The 23,482-nt window shown below is 51.0% G+C and overlaps 1 protein-coding gene across 1 annotated transcript in view; it reads right to left on the bottom strand.

Annotated features, from left to right (window-relative positions):
* The window catches only part of NPDC1 (neural proliferation, differentiation and control 1), a 127,647-nt gene that overhangs the window by 48,385 nt on the left and 55,780 nt on the right, over positions 1 to 23,482 (bottom strand). Inside the window, exon 2 of the mRNA XM_084649665.1 lies at positions 1,590 to 1,733. Within this exon, the coding sequence (XP_084505791.1) occupies positions 1,590 to 1,733 (144 nt within the window). The remainder of the gene's footprint in view (positions 1 to 1,589; positions 1,734 to 23,482) is intronic.

Genomic DNA, 23,482 nt, shown 5'->3' with positions numbered 1-23,482 from the left:
CACATGAGCAGACCTTCCTAGCTCCCTTAGATACCTCCTGAAGAGGGCACCCCCTAACCTGCCCAGGCCTTAGATACTCCCTAACCTCCTCCAGGCTCATTAGCAGTTTAAACAGTGTGCGTTTGGCACAAGGTTTATGCTCTTACAGGAGCAAAGCAAGATGGTTCACTGACACACAGCAACCTCGCTGCCCACGAAGTTTGCCAGGGCACATCACCAGCATCTCAGTCCTCCTGATAGCCCACTAGCCGCAGGCATTTTAGACCTCTTAGCTCCACAAGGATCTGGAAAGCAGGCTGCTTGCAGTGACCCAAGGGAAACGCTTACGGTATGGCTACACTGCGGTTGGGGGGTGATTGCAGACACGGCCACGCTAGCTGGAGCCTTGCTACTTTGCGCACAGTGCAGGGACGCTCCGGCCGCACAGGCTGTACAAACCCGCTGGGAACCCTGGGTTGTTACTGCTCCAGTGCCTGAGCTCGCCAGATCAGCGCTCGCTCGGTTTGCCTCCATGACCTGCGATCACCCCCCTGACTGCAGTGTGGACGTACCCACAGTCTGACTCCATCCCCCAACCCCCCATGAGCCAGGTGGCAGAACGCCCAGGGGGACAGAGCAGAGAGTGACCGACTAAAGTCTCATTACAAACAGAAGATGAAAAGGAAAGATCCACCATCTGTTAGTAAGTGTCAGACCAATGGCACCGTGACGCTCTGCTGGGGTCAAACGAAGGGACATCAATAGCATGCACAAGCCTCGTGGACTTAAGTTATATTTATGCAAACGTCCCCCTGGAGACGTGATCCGAGAGGTGCAGTTTGGCAACTAGTGAGTGTAATGCGCCAGCTCCCAAAACACCATTCTTCTCCAACAGCTCGGAAATGCCTTGGCTTATAGCTGCTTGCCGGGAATTCAACACTCAACCAGTTTCTATTAATCTGCAGAGGAAGATACCAGCGCTAACAGTGTGGCTCTATGGTTATATACACGCCACATCACCTGAAAGCTCCTGACAAAATGCAACATAGTCAACAGCTCTAGCAAGAGTGACCAGGCTCTGTGATGCTGAGGACTAATTTCCACTGTCACTAATACATTCCCATTACTGATGCGTCTGGTTATGATTGGCAGACTACCTCCATTCACAGCTACCGCGCCCAGATCAAGGACAAACAGGGCCTTGCCATTTACCGGACATCTCCTGTTCTCTCTCGGCATCCAGCGAAGCGCTGAGCTAGGTTTCCGCGCTAAGTAACGTAATGCAGCAAAACAGGTGGCGATTCAGAGCTGAGTTGCACAGCCCCCGACGTTTCAGAGGGGTTATCTGCACTTTGTAATGGAGAGCAGAATTTAGCCAGCTGTCTACCATGTGTTGGAGCACTCATGCAGCAGGGGAGAGATCCTACTTCACTGCCAATGCCTGCAGGGTACGTCCCCTCTGCAATACACTTTAATTTACAGTTCAGCCCATAAAGATCCCTGCTTTCAAGAATTTGGAGAACTTTACAGTCAGGGGCGAGAGTGGAGTACAGACTAAGGAGTTTACATAGAGTCGGCAGGAAGGCCCATTGCCATGCGCACACACATACCAGTGGAGGACCACTTCCTCTGGACGCATCTTCCGTGTTCATCTTCCACAAACTGCGGGAGGCAGGGGCCACAGGCATGGGAACCAGGGGGGCAGAACTCCCTTCTTTGCAGCGTGCAGTCCAAGCTCCGTGGACAGGACTCCTCTAGGAAAAGGAAAAGAAAAAGAGAAGAGATCCAAGTGAGTTTCACAAGGTGCTCCGTGGATGGGGATCCTAGCTACGGCCAGACTGTAAGTATCTGCCTGTGCAAAACACATCCGAGTCATTGGGGCAGAATAGCTAGCCACAAGTTCAGCCTGAGCTACAACAGAGGTGGGGAGGGAGAGCAGCTTGGCTGGTGCTGCCAAGCCCTAACCCACCCAGGCTGGCCGGAGTGGAACAATGTTCTGGCATAACCCAGAGAGGAACAGCATTAAGGCTTTTACTCAGCCAAAATGGACCAGTGGAACATCTGGCAGTTTTGTGAGTAAGACACAGGACAGGGATCAGGAGATCCGGGTTCTGCAAGACCTGTGGTCAGGGCCAGGTCACCAAGGCCTCTCCATGCCTCATTTTCCCCATGGGCACTATGGGGATAATGACAGAGAAGTTGTGAGACTAAGCTCAGAGGCTACACTGATGTGTGCTATAGAAGAGCACACACAATAGGACGGGGCGGGCAAACTTTTTGGCCTGAAGGCTGCATCGGGTTTCCGAAATTGTACAGAGGGCCGGTTAGAGCAGGCTGAGCCTTCCCAGACAGCCAGGCGTGGCCCGGCCCCCGCCTCCTATCCGACCCCCCGTGCTTCTCGCCTCCTGATGGATCCCCAGGACTCCTGCCCCATCCAACCCCCCGCTGCTTTCTGTCCCGACTGCCCCCCGCCGCCCCATCCAACTCCTCCCCTCCTTCCTGACTGCCCCCCTGCCCCCATTCAACCCCCCTGTTCCCCACCCTCTGACCGCCCCGACCCCTATCCACACTCCTGCCCCCTGACCACCTTCCCTGAACTCCCCTGCCCTCTATCCCAGCCCCCCCGCTCCCTGCCCCATTACCGCGTGGCCTGGAGCAGCGGTGGCTGGCGGCTCTACAGTGAGCCGCCCAGAGCACAAGGACAGGCAGCCGCGGCTCCGCAGCCCCGCCGCCCAGAGCATTGTGCAGATGGCACAGTGAGCTACCCTCCCAGGCCAGGAGCTCAGGGGCCAGGCAGGAGGGTCCCATGGGCCGGATGTGGCTCGCGGGCCGTAGTTTGCCCACCTCTGCAATAGGGACTCTATCCTATTCTGCAGCTCTGCATTTCAGCCAGACTAGCATTCACCCATAAGCCTGGCATTGCTTACAGAGGCCAGCTGAACGTCTACAAAGTGACTTGGTGAACGGCTAACTTACATTGCGAGTTTCCGTAGCTGAGCTCCGGACCCGTCTCGAGCAGAGCTTTCTGCTGTAGCTTACCACTTACTAGCCGCCGTAGCAAAGAGCTTAGTCGATCTGTGCAGCCTTATGATCCGCTCAGGGCAGTTTAATGGCGAACAAGACGACTAGCCTAGGGCACCTCGCCCCCCGCTTCTCACCCTGAGCTCTGGCACAGTTCACCCCAGGTGCAGACAGACTCACCAAGGCCACCAGACCAGCTGTTCCTTGTAAATTACATCATGACTTAACCTGAGTGAAAATTAACCACTTTTTTCATTAAACCTTATAAAATAAAAGGTGGCCACTTTTTTCTGAGTGAAAGTTAACCACTTGAACCAGCCCAGAGATCGCAGTAAAAGCCTCCTGCCTGGATGGTTTTTCCTCCCTAACCTAACAATGCTGAAGTCCTCTGAGTTAATGCAACTTCCCTGCCCGGCTCAGGCCATATGTGACGTCAGACTTTAACAGTGTGGCACACTGGTTTGCCCCATCACTGAGATCTCTGTAACCGCGCCAGAAAGCCCGCTCTGAAGGAGTCTCCTCAGGGAAACTGCCCCCACCTATTTTACCTTCTCACAACAGCCAGCACCTCAGCTAAGTCTCTCTCCTGGGTGAGGTGAGACACATGTAGCGGCCAGGGTCGGGGAATAGACTGTTGGTTTTGTGGCTCCTGGATACACCCAGTACCATCCTGGGGAATTAAAGCAGGCAACCAGCAGGGGGAGCTCTCACCATCCCAGCCCAGAAGGGTAGCAGAGCGCTGCTTACCCAAGCCATCATGAGGAGGGAGCGGAGTTCCTCCTCCCCTGCTCCCACCTTCCCTGGAGCACCTCCGTTTCCCTCTTGAGCCCGTATAAGCTGCCCGCCTGCCGGCACACCAGGGAGCTCCTGCCAGCTACCCCACCCTGAGCCTGGCAGTGCCCCCTGCTTACATCCAGCAGGGCATCCACACAGCAAGGGCAGGAGTGCGGGATTCAGCGGATGGTGACAGGATCACTACACACTACAGTCCTCAGGCTGGTGACAAGCGAGGGTCACACGTGCTGCAGATGTCGTTAAAGATCAATTTTAAGCCAACGTAGGGGCTGCGTGCCTAGGTAATTAATAACGCCCCGTGTTATTGGCCTAAGATAAAGTTGCAAGACTCGCATGGCAGCAGACTGTGGCTTGGGCTTAAATAAAAGCCACGCACAATGTATATTCCTCTGTCAGCTGGAGCAATGTCTGCTTTTATTGAGCATCATAAAAAAAACCAGACCCAACACTAATCATCACTGATCAGTGACTAATCATCAACTGGCCCTACACATTCCCGGCTGCTGATCAAACAACCAAAGAGCTCAGAAATCACAGTGCTGCTACAGCTAAGAGCTAGCCAGCACCACCAAGGTCGACTCGGGCCTGCTTTCCTGGCACGGGGCTGGGGTGGGCCTTCGGGCTCAAAGTCACAGCAAGGGTATTTTTATTGCCATTGCTTCTGCAACGAGCATCAAGGAAAAGCAGCATCCCCAAAAAGTGAATTAAAAAAAAAGAAAAGAGAAACTGGCCTTTTTGTGCCATGACACACAGCTACCCTCTCAGCCAATCAGCATCAAGGACTGATGAAATGTAAGTGCTCCCTATTGTGTCAGCTAATCAGAACGTTTCTCCTGGCCTTCCAGTCTTACAAGCAGGTTTCACAAGGACATGGATAATGAGAAGATGCATTAAGGAAAGAAGGGGAAAAATTTTGAAAAAACAGGAAAAAAAAAAAAAAAAAAGAAAGAGGATTTAAATTGTCCAGCTTCAGCCATAAGCCCACCACTGACTGCTAAGGAGAGGGTGAAATTTGACCCGTGGGCAGGTTAGTCTATAAAATCACCCATTACGAGGGTTTCTGCCTCTTCCTCTGAAGCATCTGACCCCTGCCGGAGACAGGACAGTAGGTTAGATGGCCAGGGGGTCTGATCCAGTCTGGCCGTTCCTATTCTCCTAAGTGGAGCAGTTCAACATTTTTGGATGGAACAGTTTTCCCACTGGAAAATGTTGTTTTGAAATGGAAACATTTCATGAGAACATCTTGATTTCAACAAAACTGTACAAATTTCAGGACAACGTGCATCGAAATGGAATCGTTCATTGTGACCTTATTTCACTTGGACTATTAATTTTTTTTTAAGTTTATAATGTAATTGTATTCTATTAATATATATATTTACCATTCTATATAGATTTAATATAGTGTACTAGATTAGAATGCCTTGACATTAATGAAACAAAACATTCCAATAAGGATGTTTCAGAAACCAAATATTCCGGAATTTCCATTTCAGAGTCAATTTGCAAAGTTTGAATTTTCATCCCAGTTCGGGACAAAAGGGAATTCTGAAGTGTCTGAGCCCCCATGGGATGGAAATGCCATTTGCTGACCAGCTCCGCTCAGAGGGGCCCACCCGCCTGAACTGGAACCAAAAGCACAGGGGTGAACCCCATGGACAGTGTGAAGTGAGGAGCAGGGCTGCCGTAGAGACGCTCCCGTCACCAACCTGCTTTTGGATGCCAGGGCTGGGCGCACAGATCAACAGTCCTGCATTGTGCAGTCACCACCACCCGGGTGTGGCGTTCTAGCACCAGACCTGAACAGCGGACTCAGGTTGTTTTTATTTCCTATAAACTCAGGCTGCTGCACTGCTTCCTCTCGGACCTCCTGAAGAGCCAGTTCTCCCTGCCCCACGGTCACCGACTGATTTCCCATGTAATTTATGGGTGGGACGAAGACAGGCCATTCTTCCAGGCTGTGCTTTCCCTGCTCCCCTGTGGGGACTAGCGCAGGAGACTGACACCCGGAGACACGCCTCCTGGGTGGGGTGGGCGAGGCACCTTGAACAAAGCGCACACAGCAGGGACCCTGCCCCATTAGCGGCAGAGCTGCTCCGGGTGAGCAGGCTGCTGCAACAGGGGGAAATGGAAAGGGAGTGCTTGGGGGCTGCTCAGTGGCACATGGGCATGGAAGGATAAGGCCTTTTCCTGTAGCCATATTGTAAGGTCTGAGGCCTTTGTCTGTGGCCATATTAGGACAGCAGCAGCCATGAGCTAAGAAGCAGAAGGTCACATCCTCAGGTTCCCTCTAAATTACATTAAACCAATGTCCTATCGGTTCCTAAGGAGGCTCACTCCTGACAGCACCAGATAACCATATTAAGAGCTGTTTCTTTAAAGAAAACTTGGTTTGCTGGCGTTCTGTCTGGCAAGAAATCACTTATCAACAGTTGTGACTGTAAAATCTCTCCTTCTATTGTTTTGTCTTCAGGATCCCCATTTCTCTATCGTTTATCTGTCTGGTCCCTGTCTGGTTCTTTGATTGTTTCTGTTTGTTGCTTAACTAATTTTGTTAGGTGTAAATCAGTTAAGATGGTGGGATATGATTGGTTAAAAAAATGGTTTCACAATATGTTAGGATCGGTTAGAAAATTATTTAGTGATTTAGTAAAATGTCTGGTTAAGGCACAGCTAAGCAGGACTCACGTTCCACTACATAAACTGGGGTCCAAAAGGAAGTTCTTGAGAACCAACTCCAGGACACAGCCCCAAGATCAGAACTCCCAGACCTCAACACCCCACCATCCACACTGTGCAGAAGCTGGAGTCCCCCAGAATACCTGATCCTGACTGGTCATCAAGAAAAATTCATCTGCCTTATTGGGAGTGGTGAGCATTGTATGCTTAGCGTGTGCATTCTGTTTTGGTGACTGTTAATAAATAGAGGTTAAGTAGGATATTACTGTGTAAGGCTCTTTTCACTGGTAAAAGACCCTCCAAACCTGCAGAGTGTAAGGTTACACCCTGAGCCCACAGAAGGGTAAGAGTGGGTGCCTAAATTAACAGGGTTATGCCTGAAGCCTAGGAACAGCGTAAGGATGGGTGCCCTAGAGTGTACGGTTACGCTTGAGCCCTAGGAATGGGGTAAGGGTGGGTGTCCCTAGAGTGTGCGAGTAATAAAATTTTGTGCAGGTAACAGGCTCCCCTCTCATGCCCACAGAGTCAATGGCTAGCACTGCAGTCCTCCAGCCCATGGCACATGACAAAGGCTCCCAGAGCGATGGATGGGTCCCAGCATCACTGAGGGAAGCAGGGTGGAGGGATGTGGGTGATGATGCAGCCAGTTCGTGGCTGGGGATAGGGGAGGACATGTCCCCGGATTGTCCAAGCTGGGGGAATCAGACTGCCCTGGCTGCTCAGCTGCTGCACAGTGCCTGTCCCTGCTCTCTGGGCTCTCTGTACCAGCTGGGCACCGTGGCGTGTCCCTTAGTCACAAACAACACAAAGTCAACAGAACACAGGCTGTGAACAAACAGCAGCTGCTGTCCCAGGGGCACTTTCCCATCAGAGGTCTGGTTTCAGTTTCTAGCCAGCAGAGGAGGGAGGTAGAGAAAACCCTCTTCACACACTCCCTCCCCACCAGTGCCCTTGGTGCCAGGCAAGGACAGCCTGGGCCGAGGCCTCTCTGGGGATTGAATTCACTTTATACCAGGTGCCACTCACTCACCTTCCCATCCTGTGCCCCTGCCCCGTGACCGGGATGGAGCCTCCGCTAGGGTTGACTCCAGGTTCCTGGCCTGTGAGGGGCACTTCCTAAACCACTTGGGTGGGCTGTGCTGATGGTCTGTGCCATGGAGACACGTATCCACTGGCAATCAGCCAGCCAGCTGCTCACTGCACGTCAGGGGCTATCAGCACCCCCGACAGAGCCTCTGGCAACTACTGGCCCATTGGTCACTACTGGACAAGCGTATGGCAGTCGTGCCTAGCAGCCCCAACCAGACCACAGCCCCACTGTGCGGGTGCTGTACAAACACAGACAGGCGGTGCCCCAAAAAGCTGACAACCTAGTAATTCCATTACCAACTCCCTCAGCCAGCCAGTCGCCACCACAGGGACGTCCCTCCCCTGCCCCCATTTCATTTCTTCTCGACACACTTACCTACAGCATGGAGAATTGCCCCATCCCGCCCGTGCTCAGGCGACTGCTGCTGTGACAGGCGGCAGGGGCTATGGTTATCATTTCCCTTGACATTCAGCTCTTGTTCTCATGGTCCACGAAGGCCAAAGGGTGTAACTGAGCCAGCGCGCAGAGAGACCCCACCGTGCATTCTGCAAGGGGACACAGGGAGCGGTCCTAGGGCAAAGTGCCAAAGGACCAGCACTCCTCCCTGAGCTTGGGGGGCATCGTTACAGAGCCCAGACACGGAGCAGCTCTGCTACCATGAACAGGGCTCGGCCTGGCACTAAGGAAGCGGGCCTGGAGCACGGGTCAGACCCCCCACTCCCCATTCCACTGCAATCGCACCCCTATGCACAGAGTCAGCGTCCGTATTTGGGGCAGTGTTGAGGATTCTTTTGCCCCCTGGCCGCTTGATGGACTTATTTCGTATGAGATTGTGGGCAGAGGGGTCACATGAAGATTTAACCACCAGCCTCCTCTGCTGTGGGAGACATTAAATTCACTGACCCAAGAAGCAGGTTTCCTGTCTCTCCTACTCCTCCCATCCCACAGTGTCTAAGCACCTCACACTCATGCATTCAGCCTTTCACCCCTCGTGTGCCAGAGCAGGGCTGTTATCCCCATAGTACAGATGGGAAACTGAGGCACAGAGGAACTAAGGGACTTGCCCAAGGCCACCCAGGATGCCTGTGGCAGAGCAGGGAATTGGATCTCGTCTCTTGAATCCTAGGCTAGTGCCCTAACCCCTGGCTCCAGCAGTACCTTGATATTCTCCCGGATGATGCCACTCCTCACCCTCAGCTATTTAAATTCGCTCCTGTAACTTTGCAGCTCAGGGCAGTTTGACAGGCCCAAACTGGTGCTGTTTTCCATTTATCCTGCAATTAGATGAGAAGTCTCTGCTTTCAGCATCTGCCCTATCTCCTCCCCTCAGTGCTGGGCCCCTCCATGAGACCTGGAGAGGATCAGACAGTCAGCACTGAAAGCCACCCCAGCGCCTCTCTCCTCCTGTGTAGGACGGGCCAGCTCCTATGTGATATACAGAGCAGCACTGGACACGCTTGTTGGCTTTGCAGAGAATCCGCTTGAGCGGCATGCGCTGAACATTCAACCTGAACTTCCAGGGACATCAGACACAAGGGACATAAACCTTCAGGGCACAAAACGGTGATGAACTCAGAGACAAACGACCTCCGTGTCCAGGATTTCACTTTTGCGCCTCCCGCTGGAGCACCCGGTGCCAGCCGCTGTCAGAGACAGGATACAGGGCTCAAGGGACCTTGGGTGTGATCCGCCCTGGTAATTCCAAGGTCATTGGATTTGTGGCCCATGAGCAAATCAGGAGCAAAGGGGCGGGGAGTCAAATGAAAACATTAGGGAGAGGATTAGAAAGAAAAACGGAAAAGGTGGCAGAAAGGTGGAGAATGCGTGACCAGTCACACAGGTGGTGTTGGACTGCGAAGCCCCAGTGTGGACATGCTTATTCTGGGGTACGAGAGGCCTTTTTGGTTTTGCTTAAACCCCTCCCTGAGCAACATGAGCTAAACTGGTACAAGTCCCTTTTAGCCTAGAACAGTGTGTCCACACAAGCGTGAAACCTGGGTAACTAGATCGGTTTAAATTCACATCTCCGATTATACCAAAAAACTCTTTCCTATGTAGGCAAGGCCTAAGTATGGAAAAATACACCTAAGGGCTCGTCTGGACATGCTAGTTACTGTAAACTAAAGCAGGGTGTGAAAATCCAAAGAGGATTAAGCTAAATCGCACAAAGACCCTCTTAATGTGGACTAGGACTGTTCACACAGGGAGCTATTCCAGGCTCTTTCCCCTTGGAGGCCAGCCCTTAGCTACTCAGGTTCTTACCTGTACTTAGATCTTGGGTGGGGTCTCCATCCCTCAGAGGCCTAGAGGAAAATTTTCAGAAGCGCCTAAGTGATATAAGTGTCTAAGTTCCATTTCCAAAGTGACAGACACTTAGATGCCTAATTCCCATTGACAAGGACTTGCCTATACACACAAAGCCTCCTGCTTTAACTATTCTGGTATAGCGAACATGGTACAACCCCTCCTAGTGTGGACACAGGTATCCTGGGATAAAGGTCCTTTCTATTGGGATAGCTAAACCACCTCCAAGCTGCATCAATAGCCCTTCCAGCCCAGGATACGAGACCAGGCTTCAGCCCAGCTCCTCCCGGTTTATGCTGGTGTGAGAAAGGGCTTTCAGAAGTTCAGGTACTGCCAGGAGGCACTAACCCTTCAATCACACTGGGGAAATCCTTTCACCCCTGGAATGAGCCTCCACAAAGCAGCACCTCAACCCCTGAAACCTAGTGTGTTCACGAGAGAACACAGCCAGCCTCAGACAGTGGTTCTCTTCCACACATGGACAAGCCTTTCAAATATTTTTTCTGGCTCGCTCCTCAGTTTGCCTACACCTAGCCTAGCAGAATTTGTGAACACAGCTTTTGGAGAGCTTTTGTAAGTTCAGAACGGCTGCTGCATCAGCAGTTCATTGCCATGCTCTCACTCATTCCTTTATGGGGCACCACGACATGCGCTTTGTGACGCTGAATTCCAGGTTACAAGTCCCAGAGGTGAGATTCCTGCGGCAGGGGGTTCTCAGGGTGGTCCCCAGCCCATGGAACTCCATGCCACCAGAAACAAGGAGGACCCCAATTCTTGTCTGGTTTCGATCACACAGTCCCAGGAACCCCACAACCCATAGTGGAGCAGCAGTCCAGTGTCTCCTGGAAGACAATACCACAAGCGATCCATTTTACAACAAGAGCTATAACCAGAGCTTCACTGTGTATATTAATTAGAAACGGCTTAATTATGTGTGTGGAGCATTATAAACTACAGTGAAGGGTGCATCTGAAAGGCACACAGATAGGAACTCTGGTCTGTTTTATCAATGACTGTAGGGTACAGCCCCACCTCAGCCCCTGGCCCAGTAACAGCTGTACAAGTTCTGTGCTGACATGTGTCGGAGAACTATTCTTGCTTGGAATATTTGTACTTCACTTTGAGCTTTTCCTCACTTGAGACTGAAGGTCTCTGAATCACAGTGTGACCAGACAGCTCCCGGGGGCAATGAGCCAGCAGCTTTGACTCATACCGATGAGGCATCAGGTTCTTGTTCTTTGGGTCATCAATTTTGTTCTTTGGGTCATCAATTTCCAGCACTCCCCTGATCCCAGTAGAACATCCAGCCTGACACAAAGGAAGAGGAAGTGCTTGCAACTCTGAGTCAATTGCCATCCGTCTGAGGCAGCCAGCAGGGGGTGCCAATAAGCAATGAAGTCTGGGCCTTGCTCAGAGACAAAACAGGGCCACATTTCTTGGAACCGTTTACTTTGCAGGCAGCGTTTTCTCAATGTCTTCCAATTAGGTCCCATTAGACACAAAGCTAGACTCTGCCAGAGCCCCACATAGATCCTGCAGAAGTAATCTGATGTGATTTGCTCATAATATTATTCGGCACGCTGCAGCTAGGGAAAGGCTGAAGCACTTAATGCAAAGAGTTTAAGAGCATTAGGAGGGTGAAAACGAAGTCACCACTGCTTCCGGAGCCTTATAATTTGCTTATTAAAAGAAAGAAAGCAACAACAGGCTTAAAATAAAGGGCAGGAAGCAACAGGGGAATACCGTATTTAAAAACTTAATCTACACGCAGACAAACATCAGTACCGTAAACAGCGCAGCTTCTTCTGAGTCAGACTCCCACGCAGCTGTATAAAACACGGAAAGGGATCCAGAGAAACAGTCTGCGTCACACAATGTCTATTAAAGACAGGTTTCAGAGTAGCAGCCGTGTTAGTCTGTATCCGCAAAAAGAAATTCCTATTAAGGATGAGACAGTGGTTTAGCGTGGAAGGGAATAGGGCTCTTTTACTATGGTCTAAAATCAGCTCACTGGATACTCCAGGCAGGATATGAGAGAGAGAGATTAAGAGCTGGAAACATGGGCTGGTTGAAACCTTTTTTTTCTGTTTTGGGGGATGGAAAAACTCGCTTCTTTCGACAACGTATTCTGCAAAAGTGTCTGCTGAAAAACCAAACTTTCGTGGAAAGCAAAGAGTTTAAACACCCAGGAACAAAATAAAAGTGTTAAAAAAATCAAAAATATTTCTATTGAGAGAGTCTGCTGCAGTGTTTCATGGGAGTCGTAGTTCAGGTGCCTCATGCCTCAAGTCTCCTATGGGCCGAGCTTCTTAACTGGACTACACTTCCCATGATGCACTGCACAAGCTCAAGGAGAAGGGAGGCCATGGCGCATCATGGACGATGTAGTCCAGCTAGGGAGCCTGGCCCATAGAAGTGGAATGGAGCAAGAGGCACCTGAACAGTGACTCCCATGAAGCACTGCCCTGAATAGAAGTGTTCAGTTTTGGATTGTTTGCCAGGCAGTCTAAGTTTTCCATGGGATAGAGCCCATTCTCCAATTAGCTGTCCTTGCAACACCCCTGCTTCCCAACCAGACCTGTCCTCTGGAGCACTGTTCCCTCCTCCCAGGAACAGCCCGAGAGGGACTAGCAGTCAGAAAAGGAGATGAAAGCGTCCTGTTGTGCAGTCTAGGCCTTTTTCCTTGGCGACAAGGTCTCAGATCACAGCCACAGAGGCACAGCGCGGCTACGCAGCCAGCATCCCCTTCAGAAGGGAAGAGTTTTGCAGGCAGCCAACAACCAGCAACAGTTTCAAAAGTGCAAGGGGATTCCCAGCCCAGCCCCTCTGCACAGATGTCTGAATGCTCACACACGCTAAGCCAAGCTGTTTGGCACCCTTCGGGTCATTTCATTACTCACACAGAAAGCTGATTTAATTGTCCCCAATGCAACCAGCTCTCGTCAACCTTCCCTTTCAGAGGGCTACACCACCTGCGGCTTCATCAAGGCATCCGTCATCCTCAAGCACAGACAGAAAGACGCGTCTAGGGATGGTTCTAACAAGGATGGGGACAGTTTTTGCTGGCCCCGTCTATGCTACAGCTCAGCTTGGAAGGCCACTTGCCAACACTCTCCTCTGATCCGGTGTCCACGCTGCAGCTTTCTTTCACCACACGACCACGTGTCAACTGCATTGTGCGTCCGCACTGACCCCACTGACTAATCAAGCTTGTATCAATGCATCATGGGACGAGCAGGGCAGTTCATCCCATAGTGTCTCAGCAGGGGGAGAATGCCAGAGGCCATGAACGCAGAGTATCTGCCCAGGGTGCTCTGCCACAGATGCTGGTCTAGGCCCACGTGAGAGCTGGGGAGGGGGCCACTTCCCTAGAGGGTCCTGTCCTCATGCAAAACAATGGCATCCGGAGCCTGTCATATGAAAACCACCACGTGCCAGCCTAGGACCTGGGCCGAGGCAAAGTACGATTAGCTACCACAGTCAGCAGTGTGTGCGGATACAAACTGAGTGCAAAGGGAGGAGTTGTAGATTCAAAAGGGCCTGAGGTAGCGAGGAAAGAATCCAGGCGTCGAGTTTCTGGACCAGAAGGGCTTTGAGTGTGCAGTGCCTTGCTGACGCAAAAATTAGAGAAACAAGGTGGGTGAGGTCATATCTTTTATTGGACCAACTTCTGTTGGTGAGAGAGATGAGCTTTCGAGCTTACACAGAGCTCATCTTCAGGTCTGGGAAAGGTCATCTCTCTCACCAACAGAAGTTGGTCCAATGAAAGATATTCCCTCACTCGCCTTGTGTCTCTAATATCCTGGGACCGACACGGCTACGACAACCGCAGGCCAACCATCCCCTATTAACCAGATGGTGGGGTCCTTTGCATGGTAAATCCAAAAACCCTGTCCTAATCTTCCCTTCCTGGAATCACATCCCAGCATCCCTCTGAATGAGCCAATCAAGAGGGAAAAGTGCCCTGCTTCAAACCTGGCCTATGCAGGAGCACTCAGCCGACAGGTAGCTTGGAAGGAGAACGGAGCCTGCAATTGTTTCACCTTGAGCTGGGATCTCCGATCTGGCTCAGAGGCCAAGCAGGGTAGCACCTGGCTGGTTCAGGGACAGAAGCTGGGAGAGGTGTTGGCGATTCGGGAGACACCATTCAGAGTGAACAAGCACCCACAGCCAGGTGTTCGGGGACACATTGCTGACACTGTGCAGGAGAGTCAGGTTTTGAATGTCTGTGGCCCTTAGATTTCAGAGTAGCAGCCGTGTTAGTCTGTATTCGCAAAAAGAAAAGGAGGACTTGTGGCACCTTAGAGACTAACCAATTTATTTGAGCATGAGCTTTCGTGAGCTACAGCTCACTTCATCGGATGCATACTGTGGAAAGTATGTAGCTCACGAAAGCTCATGCTCAAATAAATTGGTTAGTCTCTAAGGTGCCACAAGTACTCCTGTTCTTTTTGTGGCCCTTAGAGATGCTGCAGCAGTGCTGGCTGGAGGCAGGCGGTTAGGCCCAGTGTCCTAGGCCAAACAAGGTGGGCAGTGTTATAAACACCTTAATGGGTAGGTGGGACATAAAAGCTCCTGATCACTGTAGCATCCTGGAGCCAACTCCCTGTGCAGCCCCATTTTGATAAAGTTTTATAAGCCGCAGTCATCTGCTGTGAAACTGCGACGGTGCCATCCTGCTGCTGACAATTCATTCTTCCACCAGATAGTTTTAAGCGCAGACCTGCCCACACTCTGCGCCATCGCAGCTGCGCCGCCGAAGTGCTTAAGTGAAGCTGCTCCGACATGGACGGGAGACACTCGGCGAGAGACAGCAGCTATGTAGCTCTCCCGCCGACACAACGCTGTCTACACCAGGAGTTAGGTTAGTATAACTATGTCACTGAGGGGTGTAGATTTTTCACATCCTTCAGCAATGTTGTTATAGCGATACAAGTCTGTAGTGTAGACCTGACGTTCGTGTTGGGTTAGAGGGCATTACTTACAATGGATTTATATCCAAGGACAACCAGCAAGCAAGACAGACTATCTATGACAGCTACCAGCATTGCTACCCTGCCTGTCACAGGGATTCTCCCATGTCTCCATAACACGGATCGCATCTTGAGAGAGATTTTCCCAGAGATGCCTGCCCTCCCAATTCAAGATCCTGTATGATCCCTGGGCCAGCTACAGCGACAGCTGACACAGAAGAGTAAGAAATGAAGCGAGATGCATTTTAGATTCTTCTGATACGATTTAGCAGGTGGAAAAGGAGGAAGAAAGCTCACACCATATGACCAGGCCTGGATCACTAGCAATCCACAGACTACAGAGAACTGATGCAGAAATCAGTGCAACATGCAACAGAAAGGCCAGGCATTGGGGCTAGTGCTCTCTGTTTTCGCAGAAATAGAAGGATGTGGTAGGAGGGAGCAATAAATCAGTCACAAACACACATTCCATCAACAGATTTTTCACCCAGCATTTGTCACAGAGCAGGGGCTGGATTTCTGCAAATGCTGCTACTCTTAGAAAACAAAAATGAACAGCCATGAAATGCTGGTTGAAATGTTGGCAATTTAAATTAATTTCTCTGGCTTCCCATTAACACCCGCTCTTGAGAGCAGCTTGGAGCCTATTTCCACCTCCAGTGGAGGCGGGTGGCATTAAGAATTTACCAGGAGGAATTACGTGTGTTTATGAAAACAAACGTGAATGACTTAGCAGGGAAAGTTTACAGACTCAGCGGATTCGTGCTCGGAGATACTGGCAGCATGAAGGCACGTTAAAAGCTTTTTGCCTGTTTCCGAGTGACCCGGTATTCCACAGCTCATCTCCGAGAGGCGATCACGTTTAAGAAGGGGGGGGGGAGGCCAGAAATAGACGCCATAAAAGCTTTTATTCCAGCAGTAAAATAAAAGGAGATGCTCATGGTTATAAAACTCTAAACCTTGTTTCGTGCCCCGAATTAGCTCTTTACATCCATTGACGTCAAAGCATTTTATAGAAGAGGGTAAGTATCATTAGGGCTAGTCTTCTGGCTCTCTGTTTTTACAGCGCCTAGCACAATGCAGTCCTGGCCTCTAGCTGGGGCTTTTAGAGGCTACGGAAATACACATCATAAATTATTAACAACCATCCCCTCATTTTAAAGATGGGGAAACTGAGCTGTGAGAAGAGCTTTGCTCAAGCAAGTCAGCGATGGAGTCAGGACTATAAACCTGCTCTTCTAACTCCTGGTAGAGCATCCAGAGGGGAAATGACCCCATACTCCACTGCAACCTCCCCCCCCCGCAGCTTTCCACCTGTGCCGCACAGCTGTTCTGCTAACCCCCAGCATCTGTGTGGTGATGATAATCCCTAGCTCTTACCTAACACTTTTCAACAAGAGATCTCAAAGAACTTTACAAAGGAAGTCAGTATTACTGTCCCCATTTTACAGATGGGGAAACGAAGGCACAGAGAGGGAAGTGACTCACCCTGGGTCGCCCAGCAGGGTGACCAAATTCAGATCTCCCAAGTTCTGATCCAGTGCACTATCCACTCAGCCCTGGAGAAGTTGGCTGTGAGAGTCTCAGCCCTGGGCAAACCTGCACAGGGTGCCAGCTAGACTTGGGGAAACAAAACTGATTATTTAAAGCATTAGCTGGCAGGATATTAAAGGGGGATTGAAACTGAATGAGATGTGGCTGCCAGATTTAATTTTTTTAAAGGATCTGTGCAGTTTCCACACTAGCCTCCTGTGTGGTTTTTTTTTTTTGGGGGGGGGGGGGAAGGTATGCTAAGCAGAAAGATTTCCACTAATTCAGCTGTTCTCAACGTTTTTCATTCTGAGCCCCCCCAACCATGCTATAAACACTCCAGGGCCCATCTGTGCCACAAGAGCTGTTTTTCGGTGTATAAAAGCCAGGGCCGGCATTAGGGGGTAGAAAGCAGAGCAACTGCCCGGGACCCCACGCCACATTGGGCCCCACAAAGCTAAGTTATCCGGCTTCATCTTCAGCCCTGGGTGGCGGGGCTTCAGGTTTCTGCGCTGGGCCCCCATGAGTCTAATGTTGGCCCTACTTGGCAGACCCCCTGAAACCTGCTCATGCCCCCCCCACCGAGGGGGCCTCGGGCCCCTGGTTGAGAACTGCTGCACTAATTAATCCTGTACTGGAAAAACAACAAGAGGAAGATTGTCCCTATATTGTCTTAATTCTCTACGTCTGGCCTGGAGACTTTCAGTATCCAAGTATCAGAGTAGCAGCCGTGTTAGTCTGTATCCGCAAAAAGAACAGGAGTACTCGTGGCACCTTAGAGACTAACCAATTTATTTGAGGCACCTTAGAGACTAAGGTGCCACAATTCCTCCTTTTCTTTTTGCGGATACAGACTAACATGGCTGCTACTCTGAAATTTATTTGAGCATAAGCTTTTGTGAGCTACAGCTCACTTCATCGGATGCAAGTATCCAAGTAAATGTCCACTAGAGGGCATCTGTGAGCACAACCAGCAAGGCAGCTAGGCTCTTCTGCAGGTATTAGGCAGCCCTGCAAATAAAGCAGAGCATTTAACGGAGATAGAAGATGACCATTACCTAGGTTAAAGCAGCTGGACAACTGCTCCACGGCTCCATCCAATGAGGATGAACAGCAGTGATGGAGAGACTTATTGATCTAATCACATTTTCAATGTTTAATCAATTGTTATTTAAAACCCACATTATCCGATTACATTTGACTTTACAATTCATTAATCAGCCGTTAGCAGGGTAATTAGAATTTGGGGAGTGTCAATCACCACCCATGAAACCGAGGAAGAGCTAATTTAATATATTTGACTATGTCCAGCAGAGAACAGCTTTATTACACTGAAACCAAATGTCTCCATGGGAACCCACGTTCCATTTGGATGAGCAAGAACGATGCAGGAATCACCATATTTTTGAGATGGGAGGTGGGAGGGGGTGAGGGGAGAGCACAGCCACCATGGGGATCCTGGGAATAAATCCAAAAAGAAGGAGAAGGACTCTTGTGAAGTCGCGAAGCAGTTTGTTTGAACAGACCACACACAATTTCACCCTGTTGCGGTCCAGTTAGCTAGAAACAATGAGGAAAACAGACAGAAGCTAACTGCATCCGGCTGCGGGTGATGGGAAAACTCACAGAAGACCCTTATATAATATTTCACCGCCAACAGCACTGCCCCAGTGTGGGTGGGAGCGCAAAAGGTTAGCCCAGCCTTGGAAACCTGGCTGATTGGATGATGCATGTTCTTAGGCTGTTTGGGGGACACGGATCATTACAGGGCAGTGATGGAGAAGCCTGCTGCCTACTGGGGATGGGAGGGGGGAGGGAATGGAGTTGAGGGGGGGATCAGTACTAGTACAAGCTGGAAGCTGAGGCAGATAAGAAGATTCTCAAATGAACTGATGCATGCTGGAACCAGAGCACTCCTCTTGACACAAGAGACATCCATTGCAGCGTGCTGATACCGGCATAACAGGGTCACGTGGTTGTTTGAAAACACAGTCATGGACGCAGCTCCAGCACCCCTCTACTGTGGATAAAACCTGGTGTCAGCCCAAGGATGATTAAACTGGCAGAGGAAGCAACTAAGGACCAACAGAGGCGCTTGAGGTCTGTGGTGCTACTCTCCATGTGAATACAGCACACACTGAGCTGGTTCCAGAAAATACACTTGCACATTCACATACACAGGCAGTGTGGTTCAGCAGATAGAGCACCGGTCTGGGTCTTCAGACACTCGGGTTCTATCCCTGGCTCTGCCACTAGCCTGCTGGTGACCTTGAGAAAATCACTTTGCCTCCCTGTGCCTCAGTTTCCCCATCTGTAAAACGCACTCCTTCGTAGGCCACTTTGAGATCTACTGTTGAAAAGTGCGATATAAGATCAGGTATAATTGTATGACATCAGGGCTACATGTTCATTATGGTAGCACCTGCAAACCCCAGCCGTGGCTCAGAGCTCCATTGTGCCATGTTGCATGCACACAGATGAAGAAAACCGTCCCTCCCGCAGGGAGTTTACAATCCAGGCATTACATGGGATGGGCCAGCAGGGCAAAATGCCAGACAAGGTGAGGAAAGGTGCGGGGTGGGGGGGAAAGAGAGAAAAACTGAAGGGCAAGGAGATTGGAGTTTTGAAGAAACCTGACATGCTGGTGGTTGTTTATCTTAAAAATATCCTGATGTAGAATCACAGAACTGGAAGGGAACTCGAGAGACCATCTAGCCCAGTCCCCTGCACTCAGGGCAGGGCTAAGGATTATCTAGACCATCCCTGACAGGTATTGGTCCAACCTGCTCTTAAAAATCCCCAATGTTGGAGATTCCACAACCTCCCTGGGCAATTTATTCCAGTGCGAAACCACCCTGACAGTTAGGAAGTTTTTCCTAATGTCCAACCTAAACTGCCCTTGCTGCAATTTAAGCCCATTGCTTCTTGTCCTATCCTCAGAGGTTACGGAGAACCATTTTTCTCCCTCCTCCTTGTGAGAACCTTTTATGTACTTGAAAACTGTTGACTTGAAAAAGTCACAGGGCTTTAAAGGGTATTAATCGGCTCCCAGTCGTTTTTGCCAAGTTCATTTGGGTTTCTGAATCCCAAACACTCAGATTCAGCTGAACCGTTAATCGCAACATACTGCAACCCCAGGAAGTTTATTTCATCCTTCTGGGACATGGGCAATTGCAAGCCCTTGGCAGGGAAGTTTTTTTCGCAGCCTTTTCTCCCCCGTGCATTTCCTAGTATAATGAATGCCTGTCCTGCTCCATGCTTGACCCACCTCCTACCTGTGAGGGTTAGTCCTATCACTCAAGCTGTAACGGCTCCCCCTGGTTCAACCCCCAATCACAAGCAAGATCCAGTTGTCTGGTTCCACTGCTTCTGATGACTGATCACCAGCACAGAGAAGAAAGCGGAGGATAGGCGACCTGCTACCCGTACCAAGTGTCTCTGGATGACCACTGGATCCCACCGCCTGATCAGGGCCTGGGAGGAGGTTTTCTTTTCCCCAGTACAGAGTTTGTCCTGGCCTGCTGAGTAGCAGAGGACTGCGTGAGGAACAGAAGGCTGCTCAGCCTTCCTGCCATAAGTTGAGAATAGCATCTAAACTAAACCCTTTCGAGGCACATAGACAAAGTGTGCGCAGTTCGGCTGAGGCTGGCCTATTGCGAGCTCTATGTAATCTGTGCCAATGCTCGTACACGCCTGTTTTATTCCCTTTGTAGTGAGCACAGCTGGGATGGTCTGCACTGCTTTAGCTGCCCTAAAATGGAGGCAGATGGCAGGGACAGAGTAGCAAGATCCCCCTTGTCCGGCCCCAGTAGCTGCCAGGAGGCTAAGCAAGATGCACTCCTTGTAAGTGCTGAACAAGGAACCGCGTAGGGAAAGACGGTAACGGGGCTATTAGAGCCAGCAGGAGGTGCAGTAGCAGGTCTTGTTTCCTGGTGGGACATCAGTGGCAGCAGCAGGATGGGACGATGATTAAGTCGCCTGTTTTCCCAATTGCACGTGTCCAGCTCTCTCCTTATGGAAAGTCACAAGGGAATCACGCGGGGAAACCGAGCCCCGGCAGTGAACAAGTGAAACGGGGTCCCTCTGTCGGACCCGCCACTGCTTTGCTTGAGGCAGCTTTTCAGAGCTGCCAGGTGACCCTTAGAAAACTCCCGGCAACTCATCAGCCCAGCTGGATTCACGGCCAGGCTGACAACAGGATGATGACTGCACAGGTGCCTTGGCAACTGGGACGTGGAGTCGTCGCAGTCACCGGGGGACAGCTGTGACTCTGCACAGGATGATTAAGAGCCACACTGAAAATCCAGGAACAAGGAGGGAGGCTTTTGCACCGCCACGGACCAAGCGCAACACCAAGCTCTCCTCTACGGAGCTGGAATGGCCACAGGACCAGAAGGTGACTTTAAAAAGGGGGAGGCATTTTCAGATGCTGCATCCCAGTGTCATACACGCAGGGCTGCCTGGAGCATTTCCGGGGGGGGGGGTGGTTTGTGGGGGGTGCATGAACACACCCCACCCACCTCTTTCATTGCACTAGCAGTGAGCCTCCAGTGTGGTTAAATGTGTAATCGGAAATTGACAGGTTTCAGAGTAACAGCCGTGTTAGTCTGTATTCGCAAAAAGAACAGGAGGACTTGTGGCACCTTAGAGACGAACCAATTTATTTGAGCATGAGCTTTCGTGAGCTACAGCTCACTTCATTGGATGCAATCAGAAATTGCACTCAATTTAATAAAGCCACGAGAAGCACCGCGTCCCAGGGAGCGTAAAGACGCTCGCTCGGTCGCCCGGCTCAATGGGGACACGTGACGCTATCACTGCAGAATGGTTCTCGAAACAAAAGCCGGCTGCCGTAATTATTGTTTTGTCTCGGATGTTTACATGCTGAGGATTTGTAAGCCTGGTAAAACTCAGGGGCCATTACACCGGCTGGCTCCAGCCCACCAGCCCTCCTTCCTTCCCATTTCAGCACACAGATGAGGAGAGTGAAGGAAAACTGAGTCATATGGATGGGGGGAGGGGGAAGACTACTCTGGGAGAAGGGTAGGAAGAATCCTCTTGAAACTGTTTTACTCTGACGGGAAACGTTTGAAAAGAGGAAGCCCTCCCCCTTCACAGGGCACCAGAACCAGGGGGCCAGTAAGCCCACTTTGGAAAGTTGGAAGACCTGGCCCATCCACTTTTCAGGACAGGCCCCCGACTCCTGCCCCTCCGCTTCTGCCCAAGGCTCTGCCTCCCGACCAGGCCGGAAACCGGAGCCAAGCCCAGGCAGCTGTGGGGAGCAGGGGCAGGGACGTGGGCTGGGGGCTTCTCTCAGGCCCCCCGCCCAGTGAAGGTGATGGATCTGGGGCTCCCCACAGTGGCCCCAGCCGCTGTTATCCTGCCCAGACTCCAGCTTCTGGCCTGGCCAAGGGGTGGGGTAGGGCCTCGTTTCCCCCACACACACACTTTTATGAAGGATCCAGCACCCTGCCCCTTCTCTCTGCTGCTACCTTCAGGGGCTGATCACTTTAACAAGGGAGGCAGCATTCCCCACAGAACCTTCCTTCAGCTGGACTGCGGACCTTTGTAAGGGGCCGCCTTTCCCTGCCCCCTTAGAGACCGACCTCCAAGCAGGACGCTCTTTGAAGTCGGAAGCCTTTAAAAAAAAAAAACCAAAACACAACCCTCTCAATTGTTGTTGCAGGAGCTGCATTTTCAGTAGCGTTCACACCATCAGCAGCAGCCCCTGGAACTGCTTTCTCACAGGGGGAAGCGGTTTCTTTTGGAACTTCCCACCATAGCAGGGTTGATTTAGCATCAGGAAGGCAGTGTTGCCTAGTGGATAGGGCACTGATCTGGGACTCTGGAGACCAGTGGTGCAGGCTCCGGGCGGCGCTTACCTTAAGCAGCTCCCAGAAGCAGCGGCAAGTCCCCCCCTCTGGCTCCTACGCAGAGGCATGGCCACGTGGCTCTGCTGCGCGCTGCCCCAGCCACAGGTGCCACCCCTACAGCTCCCATTGGCCGTGGTTCCCAGCCAATGGGAGCTGCAGGGGCAGCGCTTGGGGTGGGGGCAGCGTGCAGAGCCCCCTGGCTGCTCCTACGTGTTGAAGCCAGAGGGGGGCCATGTCGCTGCTTCCAGGAGCCTCACAGAGCGGCCCCCAATCCTGCTCCCCAGCTGGAGTGGGGCAAGCACCAGACCCCACTCCACAGTGGGTGCTTGAGGGCCGGATTAAAACGGTGGGTGGGCCAGATGCGTTTGCCCACCCCTGTTGTAAGCTCTTTGGGGTGGGCAGAATGCCTCAGCTATGTTCATCTAAGCTTATGGCATGACATAAATGTTTAACAACAATATACCCGTGATACCAAGATAGCTGGGAGATACCAAGATACACCATGGCAGGAGAAAGGCAGAATGACATCTGGTGAGTTAACAAAAGGGAACACACAACAGTCATTTCAATGCTGTTTTACTGTATCAGATAAAATGGCAATGCTAATATAATGGGAGAGTTAATTAATGTTGAACTGTAGCGAGAAATCCTATCAAAGTACTTATGTTCTGCCTATCAGCACCCAGGTTCACCGGGATTAATGGTAACGTATCTGCTGCCAGAATGATTAGACTATTGCTTTTAAAATAAACCATTAGAACTGGAGAGAGACAGACAGACAAAGGTTGTCCTCATCACCCCCGCTTACGGGGCTTATTCTGCAGCTTTCCTGCACCAACCAAGAGAAACTGCTTGGGTGAGTGGGGGAGGAGAACACGCACATTTCTGAGTCACTAACAACCTGCTTGCTATTAGACACAAAGTCTCCCCGAGGCGAGTGTATCCAGAAATGAGACAGGCTCACTCATCCATCTCAGCCAGGAACTCGGGGAAGGATGATCAGAGGAAATAAAAACAAATCGACGGTGCCCAGGGCCGTTTTGAACATCCAAGGAACTGTAGTGTTCTAACATAAGGGCTGCGGCTGAGCAATCCTGGGCATGGAGCTCAGGAGTGGCGAAGGCACGACCATGCCCAGAAAGGTGAATCAAGACAGGGAGCTACACAGCTGGTGTTAGGCGATTCGGTGACACCTAATAAATCCACGCTGCGTGCCCTTCAGGAGGGCTTTTCATCTC

This window comes from Lepidochelys olivacea (assembly GCF_965140295.1).
Source record: "Lepidochelys olivacea isolate rLepOli2 genome assembly, chromosome: 16".
In the NCBI taxonomy this organism is placed as follows: Eukaryota; Metazoa; Chordata; order Testudines; family Cheloniidae; genus Lepidochelys; species Lepidochelys olivacea.
The sequence above is the reverse complement of the archived record's forward strand: the minus strand, read 5'-3'. Positions and strand labels throughout refer to the sequence as shown.